This window comes from Arachis hypogaea, chromosome 14 (assembly GCF_003086295.3).
Source record: "Arachis hypogaea cultivar Tifrunner chromosome 14, arahy.Tifrunner.gnm2.J5K5, whole genome shotgun sequence".
In the NCBI taxonomy this organism is placed as follows: domain Eukaryota; kingdom Viridiplantae; phylum Streptophyta; class Magnoliopsida; order Fabales; family Fabaceae; genus Arachis; species Arachis hypogaea.
The window spans coordinates 120,635,892-120,645,918 of NC_092049.1; the positions used below are offsets into that span (position 1 = coordinate 120,635,892).

The 10,027-nt window shown below is 39.7% G+C and overlaps 2 protein-coding genes across 3 annotated transcripts; one reads left to right on the plus strand and one right to left on the minus strand.

Moving 5' to 3' along the window:
- Positions 1 to 597: 597 nt before the first annotated feature.
- LOC112743886 (protein RETICULATA-RELATED 2, chloroplastic) lies at positions 598 to 2,705 on the minus strand. 2 transcript variants are annotated; one of them, XM_025793301.3, is made up of 2 exons: positions 2,097 to 2,705; positions 598 to 1,887 (listed from the first exon to the last, which is right to left on the minus strand). In XM_025793301.3, the coding sequence occupies exon 2, from the start codon at positions 1,880 to 1,882 to the stop codon at positions 833 to 835; it is 1,050 nt and encodes a 349-aa protein (XP_025649086.1). In that variant the 5' UTR covers positions 1,883 to 1,887; positions 2,097 to 2,705; the 3' UTR covers positions 598 to 832. The 2 variants fall into 2 exon arrangements, with proteins under 2 accessions (XP_025649086.1, XP_025649085.1); XM_025793300.3 differs by having other exon boundaries at positions 598 to 1,895.
- A 495-nt stretch (positions 2,706 to 3,200) lies between these two features.
- LOC112743887 (uncharacterized) lies at positions 3,201 to 9,398 on the plus strand. Its single transcript, XM_025793302.2, has 2 exons — positions 3,201 to 5,481; positions 8,848 to 9,398. The coding sequence occupies exons 1-2, from the start codon at positions 5,026 to 5,028 to the stop codon at positions 9,025 to 9,027; spliced, it is 636 nt and encodes a 211-aa protein (XP_025649087.1). The 5' UTR covers positions 3,201 to 5,025; the 3' UTR covers positions 9,028 to 9,398.
- Positions 9,399 to 10,027: the final 629 nt, after the last annotated feature.

Here is a 10,027-nt window from a genome sequence, read left to right on the forward strand (position 1 = left end):
AATCTAAATTTTGTCGAAATTTTAAAATACAGTTGAAATAAGACAATCTTTTATTGCCAATTATCTTTGTTTTAAAAAAAATAATAATAACAAAAATAAAACCCTGATAATTTCCTTCTCTTACAACAGAGATGATAGACAATCAACTTGCCTTTATTTGTCCAATTCCAACAGGAGTTAAACTTGAAAATATGCCAAAATGAGTAAATGACTTGATAAATTATTATTATTATTATTATTATTAACTATAAGTTTAAACCATTTTGCCGGCTCTAATACTCATCAAGGCCTTTATACTTGTCCTACTTAAGAGAATTATTCTCCAACAAATTTGGTGGAAATTTCTGCAGAAACTAGATTTCTCAGATTATTTTAATACAATAATTGATCTAGCAACCGACAAGAAAAGCCTACAAAATGAACAGAAACAAAATCAGAACCAGCTGCTTGACCTGATGACCATAATGTTTTGGCATGTCATTATTGTTTCAGGTATCACAAGCCGCCGTGACCAAATCCTATGTTGTTCCTTTTCCATCAGTTTTTCACCAAAAATATACAATCAAAATGCCACAAAATTTGGATCACCATTACCAATATCTCAAATCTACCCTTTTTCATTTACTCACTTATTTTTGGTGCTGCCTCAATAGTTTTCTCAAAAGTTATGACATTAGAATGATAATAACAATAATAAGAAAAGAAGAAAATCAAAAGGACCTAAAGAAAACTTAGAAGAAAAGCCTCACCCAACAACCCTTCACAAAGGGTTTAAAAAAGATAGATAAACTATTAGGAAAACAAGCAATAACATAAGAGTGATTTTTCAAAATCACTTTGATGACGCTGATTGGTTACTGCTCTGAAATTCCTCTTCCCTTTCCACCAACTTCTCCTTCTCAGAAGCAAATCCAATCTCCACAGTAGCTTGTTCCTTCTGGTGTTCGCCACCACCAACACTTTGTGCTCCTGTTAGCCTTGCCAACACCACAAAGGACATTCCTCCAAGGACATTGTTGACCATCCTCAGAACCAACACTGAGGACTTGAACAAAAATGGGTTGAGCCCTCTCTCCAACAAGAACTCAATTCCATTCAATGTTTGGTACCTAAAGTTGCTGCTGAATCCCATGTGTGCTGCCCATGTTAGAGCATTCAACATCGTAGGGGGAGGCTTATTTGGGGTCTCAAATTCGGGGTCCATCTTCTTCCTCATCGCAATCAACCCATTTGAGAGAGCAGTTCCAGCTAGTCCAGCTGCGAATCCGACGGCAGCAAAGATGGTTCCTTTGTACACCAAGGTTCCAAGCCGTTCGAACAGACCGTATGCGCCAGGTTCAAACATGTGACTCTTGGGGCAAGACGCGAAAATTGATGGTAATTGTGATGAGGAAGTTGACATGGTTGGTGCCAATAGGTACATGAGTGTGAAATTGAGGATTGAACCAACAACAAGGGTTGAGAAAACAAAGTCAAGCTCATTCAACCCGAAATTAGGCCTTGAAGCCATGTCACCAAGAACACAAGCACTAACACCAACCAACTCCTCCATCAGAACCTTGAATGGAAATTGGGGATCAGCAGCTACCCTTGATCTCCATCCATTAAGAAAAAAACCAAGAGGCCCAAAAGATGATGAATCACTATGATCTCCTTCATGACCCCAACTTCCACCATCACTACCACTGCCGCCACCACTTCCACCATGTCCAATCCCGTTTCCCCCATCACCTCCAGCAGAGGAAAGTTTCAATCTTGGTGGTAGTAGTTTGATGGGATACAAAGATTGATTCTGGGGCTGAGATGATGATGATGTTGGGAAAACAGAGGCATGGTAGTGACCAGAGAGAGGCGAAAAACGAAGCTGCGCCATGGCTGCCATTTGATCTGAGACACTAATATTAACATAAAAAAATTAATATAAAATAAAAAACACTTTTTGGCAACAGAAAAGTGGAACAAATATCAAATAATCCCCTCATATATGATCATCATCACAGCAAGAAATCATTCATTCATTCACCCATGATCATGCACAAGATATTCCAGAAATCAAAATTTTGGTAAATGAAAAGGATGATTCGTGGAGATTTTACCTGGATCTGAACTCTAGAGTGAGTGCAGAAAAACCCTTGTTATTGTGACTAGTGAGTCCAAGAAGGAATACTGAAACCTTGAAATAGAAAAACCCTTCTCTTTTCCTCCTTCAACTTTATGATATTTTCTGGAGAAACCAAAGTGACAGGGAGTAGTGTAAGCCTAAGGTGAGTAATTAATGTGAGAACATGGAGAGAGTGACGGATTAACGAAGAAAGAGAATCAAATTATTAAATTTTGTATTGTATATTGTAAATGTGGCAATCCCTCAGTGAGAGAAAAGAAAAGAAAAAAAAAATGGGGAGTGAAAGGAAATGGAGATGGTGGAAAAATTAGGTTAGTTGGGAAGGTGGCAGTGACACATGGTGAATGAATGGGGCAAGAATTTGGACGGAAAATGGGACTGGGTTGGTGAGAAATTGAAAATTGGGCTCCATCAAAAACCCTAATTACGATTTTGTAAATTTGGAATTAACGCCAAAAAATTAAATAAAAATAAAGCAAAAGAATACATTCCTTAATAAAAAGTTGTATCCTTTTCTTTCAGCTTTGCTCTTTTATTTCATTTGACGAATTTTAAGCTTTAGTTTAGGAGCATACATTTGTACGGTTAAGCATTACATCCTAAAGAATATATAGCAATAAACTCGGAAAATTGTTACAAAAACAGTTTGAAAATTTTAATTATTAAAAAAAATTTTAATATTAAAATTATTAAGAATAATTAATCTTTATAATATTTAAAAAGAAGTTTTTTCAAAAGCATTTTGAAGGTGGGTGAGGATGTTGAGCAACCATTCCATCTTGTCAAAATACCAGTGATATGTAACATGAGTGAGAGAGAGAGAGTGAAAGACCCGGGAGTAAATCCTCTCCAGTGGAAAAAAAACTGGATGATATCCAGTGTTTAATCTTACTATTCATTGTTCTCTCTCTCCTATTTATTTTTTATCCCACTTATAGAATTAAAGGTGAGAGATCACACTTTATTTTCTCAAGTGTTAAAAAAATAGAGAGGATCCATTTCCGGGAGGAGGGGGTAGGATTAAGGAATACGGCAAAGATCTCAGGGTTTGGAATGGAGAAGAGTATCGACATTTGGAATATGAATTTTTTTCCGTTTTTGTGGATAATCTTTCTGAAGACATATCAAAGCGAGAGTTATTCCAGTTGTTCAATTGGGCTGGGCGCATCAACGATATATATCTATCCCGAAAACAAAAAAATGGTGGCATGTACTTTTTTACCTTCATACGATACACGATGAAGGAAGGGGCATTGAAAGCTATAGCGGAAATGAATCGGCTGAGAGTGAGAGGTAAAGCTGTTTTTGTGGGTGAAGCTAAGTACAGACAAATGTCGAGAACCATGAAAAATGACATAAATAAGGGAAGACAAGGAGGGATAACCATAACCCATCAACTTGGCAGTCGCATCGGGAAGTATGTGACGATGGATCCTTGTCAACGGGACAGAATTTACGTAGGAAGGAGATCGACCAAAACCTGCATGGGAATGGCAAGCCGAAGAAGGTGGAAGCTGCAGTGGCGGCAGAAAATCTAGAATGGTTGCAGCGAAGCCTGGTGGGGGTTACTACGCAGCCTTTTGAGTTCATCTCCTTGAAGGAAACAATAGTGAAGATTCTGCCTTCTGTCGCTCATATTTGGAAAATGGGAGCATACAAAGTCCTGTTGACCTTTGATAGTGACCAGCATGCTGACGAAGCTTACACCTTTAAGTTGAATTGTCTCTTATAAGTTTTTCACAGGGTCCAGGTGGGAGGAGTCGAAGCGTAGTGGAATTAGAAGGGTGTGGCTCGAATGTTTCGGAGTCCCGTTACTTGTATGGTCAGTTGACACTTTCAATACGATAGGAGGCTAGTGGGGGACAGTAGTTGGATGTGCGAGGAAGACAGAATTGTGTAGCTCGTTCACTGTAGGTTGTGTGCTAATTGATACGAGTGTAATAGAAGTTATTCAGGAAAGAATTCATCTCTCCTTTGGCTCCAGGGGTTATGATGTTTTGTTAAAGAGGTTGGTTCTGAAGAGTGTAACATGCAGTGTAAGGGGAATTTTTTTGATAATGGAAGCAAAAACTGTGAGATCTTGAATCATGGTATAGCAAGCACGAGTGCAAAAAGGGATAAAGGCAGAGTAGGCAACCGGAGCTGTCGAAGGGGGGTGACCAGGATGAAGGTTTGTTAATGGTGGTGGATCGGAGAAAGGAAGATGACAAGGGTAGAATAGTAATTTCTGATGATATTTTGAATAAATGGGTTGAAGGCAAAATTAATCACAATCTCGAAAATTTAGTAACGTATCAAGCCGTTGAGGGCGCCATTCAAGGAAATGCTATTTTGATGGGTGAAAATGGCATTAGCTATGATGCTGATTCTGATAGAACAATTACATGTGGGTTTAGTTCTATGTGTAATGGGCTGAAAAGGGTCTCAACTAAGAAAAAACAAAAAAAAAAAAGGGAGGATGCACTAAGAAAAAACAAAAAAAGCAAGGCTGCATTAAGGAATGGGCTAGGCCCAAAATAAGGGAGGTGGAAGGGAGCTCTAGCTATTTAGGCCCATCCCTATCAACTATTGGGCAAGCTGCTCTTGGACCGAAGCTGGGTGGTCCGGGTCGGGTGGAGATAATGCAGTAAGATAGCAGATCCTTCTCTGCGGCGCGCAGGAGAGAGGCTCAGGCTATTGATGGCGTGACCATTCTTGAGGGTGACAGTGACACCTGCGCTGGGGATGGACACGGAGGGAGGTGGCGGACAGCAGCCTTGGGGAGCCGGCAGACTAGCGGTGGAGAAGACCTCGACCGAACCTGTGGAGTCACTGCCGATGGGTCTGGTTTCGCCGATAGTCTAGCGGTTCTTTCTGACAGGGTTGCCGTTGTGAAGGCACGCGCCAAAGCAGAGCAGACAGTGATGGGAGATGGTGATAGTAGTGATGCTCCTGCTGGTGTGGAGGACGGCAACTTGCACCTCGTTGGTGGTCATCCGTGTAAGCTTGATGCTGCGATCGGGTCTGTGGAGGCAGACGGGAACCGGTTTGGACTCAGGCCTGGTCGAGTTACATCGCTTGATCAGAATGAAGGAAGGGTGGATGCTGGACATGATGGGGAGAGCATTGAAGGAGTGGTGTCCGGGCAGGGTGCTATTGAGCAAGAGAAGGGGGACAGTGATACTCAATGCTTGGAGGAGCAGATGTTGGAAAATAAAAAGACTTGGGAGCTAGCAATAGAATCAGGTGCTATGTTATGCAATGAAGAAGATGACATAATGGCAATCCTTCAAGCACAGAATGAAGAAATAGCACAAAGGAGGAAGCTGGCAAAACAGAAGGCAAAGATAAGGCGGTGCAGACTCAAAAATATAAAACAGGTGTGTCAAAATAACTATAAATAAATTTTAGTTCTTGGAATGTTAGGGGGTTACGGGGTGATGGAAAAATAAGAATGGTGAAGGACCTAAAAATTAAGCATAGCTTAAATATGATAGGTTTGATTGAGACTAAAAGGCGGATAGTGATGAGGTTCGACGCTGCAAGGATTTGGGGGAATGATGGGGGCAGGGTGGGAATATGTGGGCTCGGATGGTGCATCTGGGGGACTATTGTTAATATGGGATGAAACGATTTTTAAAATAAATAGTTGCTATAAGGGGGAAAGGTGGTTGTGTGTTAAAGGAGTCTTGATTGAGAATAAGTTCAACTGTGAATTTTATTTGGTTTATGGTGCGCATAATAGAGAAGAGAAGATTCATGTGTGGGAGGAGTTGAGTTACATAGCTGGGTTATGTCAGATCCCTTGTTGTTTCATGGGAGACTTTAATGAGATAGTGCATGTGGAGGAACGAAAAGGTATGGCTAGTTTACCTCTATCGGCAGAAGAATTCAAGATTTGGATACAAGATATGCACTTAGTGGATTTGCCACTTTCTGATTACAAGTTTACGTGGTTTCGAGGCCGTTCATGCAGTCGTATTAATAGAGATCTGGTTAGTGTGGAATGGCTAGAAGAGTTTCCTGAGACTCGGTTAAGAGGCGGTCCGAGGGGCTTGTCAGATTACTGTCCTATAATAATAGAGGATAAGAAGATGAAGGGAGGTCCTAGGCCGTTTCGTAGCCTTGACTCGTGGTTCACACATGAAGGTTTTCTCAGAATGGTTAAGGAGCAATGGAGAGGTTTAGGGGAGATGCAGTTCACAGATAAGTTGAAGGCGTTGACGGTTTCCTTGGGGAGATGGCATAAAGACAACTTTGGAGAGATAGATAAAAAGATTAAGCAGTTCGAGGAAGAGATCAAGACGATTGATGAAATGGTAGGTAATGGAGTGTATGATGGAACTATGGAGGCTAGAAGAAAGGCGTTAGTTACTTGCTGTGAGAGGTGGTATGTGAGAAAAGAAATTCACTGGAAGCAGATGTCTCGGTCTCGACAAGCGAAAGATATGGACAAAAATACAAGATACTTCCACAATATAGCCTCGTCAAGAAGGAGGAATAATCGGATTGATACTCTGTTAGTCAATGGTAGACTGGTAAGGAACCAACCTCGAATAAAAATAGCTATCAGAGAGTTTTACAAAGATCTATATCAGCAGGAGGCCTCCCCTATGTTGGGATTCAAAGATGGTCTGGTCGGAAGGATTGATGAGGAAGACTCGGTGACCCTGGAGGCGATGCCATTGCCTGCGGAGATTAGAGAGGCAGTGTGAGATTGTGAGTCATCTAAGTCGCCAGGCTATGGTGGATATAACATGAATTTTATCAAGAGGTTCTGGGATGAGATTAGGTCTGAGTTCACGGCAGCTGTGATGGGATTCTTTCAGACAGCTAGATTACCAACAGATTACAACATAACCTGGGTGGCCTTGGTACCTAAGTTCGTTGGTGCGAAGGAGATTAAAGACCTGAGACCTATCAGTATGGTTGGATGTGTGTATAAGGTTATCTCGAAGGTTTTAGTTAGGAGGATGAGATCTATGATGCCGAGTTTAGTAGGGGAGACGTAGAGTGCTTTTGTGAAGGGTAGGAAAATTCATGATGGGGCTCTCATTGCGTGTGAAACTGTACACTGGCTAAAATAGAGGAAAAATGAGGCAACAATTATCAAGCTAGATTTCCAAATAGCATATAATAGAGTCAAGTGGAGCTTTATGGATATTGTGTTGCAAAAGATGGGATTTGGGTGCAGGAGGAGGGCGTGGATTATGGAGTGCGTGACTACAGCTTCTATGTTAGTCTTGATAAATGGTGCGCCAACTAGGCCGTTCAAAATGGAAAGGGGGCTGAGACAAGGCAATCCACTTTCTCCTTTCTTGTTTGTACTGGTTGTGGATGTTCTGCATAGAATGGTGGGTGAGGCGGTTAGGAATGGGCGTATATCACCTTTGGTAGTTGGGCGAGACAGAGTAGAGTTGTCACATCTTCAGTTTGCTGATGACACGATTTTATTTTGCCTACCAGAAGAGGAGACAATGAAGAATTACAAGCGACTTCTGTGGTGCTTTGAGTTGATGTCATGGATAAATATTAATTTCGATAAGTCCAGCTTGATTCCAATCAATTATGAAGAGCAGTGGGTACAATGTATGTGCAGCTTGTTAGGTTGTAAGGAAGGAGCCCTCCCAGTTAAATACTTTGGAATCACCTTAGGAGAAAATTCGAGGTTGGTAAAGACATGAAATCCTATAATTGACAAGGTAGAAGAAAAACTCAGCCTTTGGAAAGCTAAGGTCCTAAACAAAGCTGGGAAGTTGGTGCTTATCAAATCAGTTTTGAATAGCTTGCTAGTGTATTACTTGAGCTTATATAAGATGCCGAAAGCTGTTGCTGAAAAATTGATTTCTTTACAGAGAAGGTTCTTTTGGAGAAAAGAGGATGGGAGGAATGGTATGGCTTTGGTGAGATGGAAATTGGTGTAGGCTCCTAAGAAATTAGGTGGGCTAGGAGTTGGGGATGTTATGGTTTGTAACACGGCACTTTTGTTTAAGTAGTGGTGGCGGTTTGCAAAGGAAGAGTGCCCACTGTGGAATAAAGTAGTTTGCTCCTATAATAATCTGAATCCGAATGAATTACCGTCCACTCAAGTGCTACCTACTAGAAGAGGCCCATGGAAAGGTATATGCTAGATTCAAATTAAGGAGCAATATATATAGGAGAAGATGATGGCAGGCCTATCCATAGAGAATGGTGACAGGCGACGGACTCGATTTTGGGAGGATGTATGGTTACGTTGTGGATCCTTAAAAGATCGATTCCCTAGGTTATTCTCTGTTTCAAACCAATGTGGATTGGTGATAGGGGATTGCGGATTTTGGGATGGGTTAGAGTAGATTTGGAACTTCCAATGGAGGCGAGAGCCCTTTCAGTGGGAGTTGGATCTTCTGAATCAGTTACATGAGGCTTTGAGACCTCTGAGGCTAGTGAATAATAGAGAGGACAGGGTCGTGTGGAAGTATGATAAACTAGGTATTTTTTCAACTAACTCATTTGTGCAGGTGCTCCAGGAGGCACAACCTTTAGAGGATGTATCCAGTTACAGCTTCACTAAGACCATCTGGAAAGGTTTAGTTCCACTAAGAGTGGAGCTGTTTGCTTGGTTTGTCTTGATAGGGAGGGTGAATACTAAGGAAAGGCTAAGTCGGCTCAGAATTATTAGCCAGGATGATAAGAGTTGTGTTTTATGTAACAAGGATGTTGAGCAGGTCCATCACTTATTTCTTGGTTGTAATTTTGCCTGGCAGGTGTGGTGTGCGTGGATATCTATGATTGGCTGCCCTTGGTCAACTCCGGGTTCGATGAAGGCCCACTTTCTAAGCTGGACAGAAGGGCCGCGTAGAAAAGAAGATCGAAAGCAATCGTTGATATGTTTCTGTGCGATCATCTGGAACATTTGGTTGGAAAGGAATAGGAAGATATTTTAGAATAAAAGCAAAGGTGTAGAAGAAATCATCAACATGACTATGCTTAGCTGCAATGAGTGGAGAGGGGTAAATCCCTAATATTGTTGATGGCTTTGTTGGTTATGACATAGGAAAATTTCTTTTGTGATTGTTTTTCTTTCTTGAGTTGTCTGTTTGAGTTGAACGTCTGTCTCTGTATGCTCCACTTTAATGTGTCGAGCTCTTTTGTTTTCGAAAAAAAAATATTTAAAAAGAATGATCAATTTTTTTTTTGTAAAAAGACAAATATATCTTTAAGTTATTTTCTCATTTATTCTTTTTTTGTAAAGATATTTTTTTTAATTGTCTATCATACTCAATTTTTATTGATATAAATTCATCTTATTGATACACATTCATCTATAATTCATAAAAGAGATTTTTTGTTGTTGTGAATCACAAAGTCATCATTAATCGATGTGATCAGAACAGTCATAATCGTGCTAAATGTAAAAATTTCAATATCAGTTTTTTTCTTAACTCATGCACATGTGGTGATTCTGATTTTAGTTGTATTTGTGCAATCCAACACTTGATTTTGTAATTTTATTTTGATTTTAGTTGTATATGTATAAATGGATGGACACTTGATTTTAGTTGTATTTTTGAATATTAATTCAAATAGTTAGCTTTTAAAAAAATAATATACTAGTCAAATCATTATTTTTGAATTAAAAAATTAAAATTGATATTATTATATTAGAGAGATAATTTACAAAAAAATTTAATTTTTTAAAATTAGATTAATTAAAAAGTAATAATTAAACTGATATTATTTTAATCATAATTTTTTATATAATAATAAACAAAATAAATGAATGTGATGTAAATTAGTGTGTAGCATTCAAAAGACATACAAATATGCCATTTATTCTAGGCCTCTCCTGCTATCAAGTTCATCTTTAACTCTAATTAACAATACTACAATAGCACTAGCAAAGCCAGTAGCATTAGACCCATCTTTAACTCCAAAAGTTGCAAC

Coding starts and splice junctions, on each gene's coding strand:
- LOC112743886 (XM_025793301.3), bottom strand. CDS start 1,882: ATGGCAGCCATGGCGCAGCTTCGTTTTTCGCCTCTCTCTGGTCACTAC.
- LOC112743887 (XM_025793302.2), top strand. CDS start 5,026: ATGGGAGATGGTGATAGTAGTGATGCTCCTGCTGGTGTGGAGGACGGC. Junction 5,482..8,847: donor GACTCAAAAATATAAAACAG/GTGTGTCAAAAT, acceptor TTTGCCTGGCAG/GTGTGGTGTGCGTGGATATC.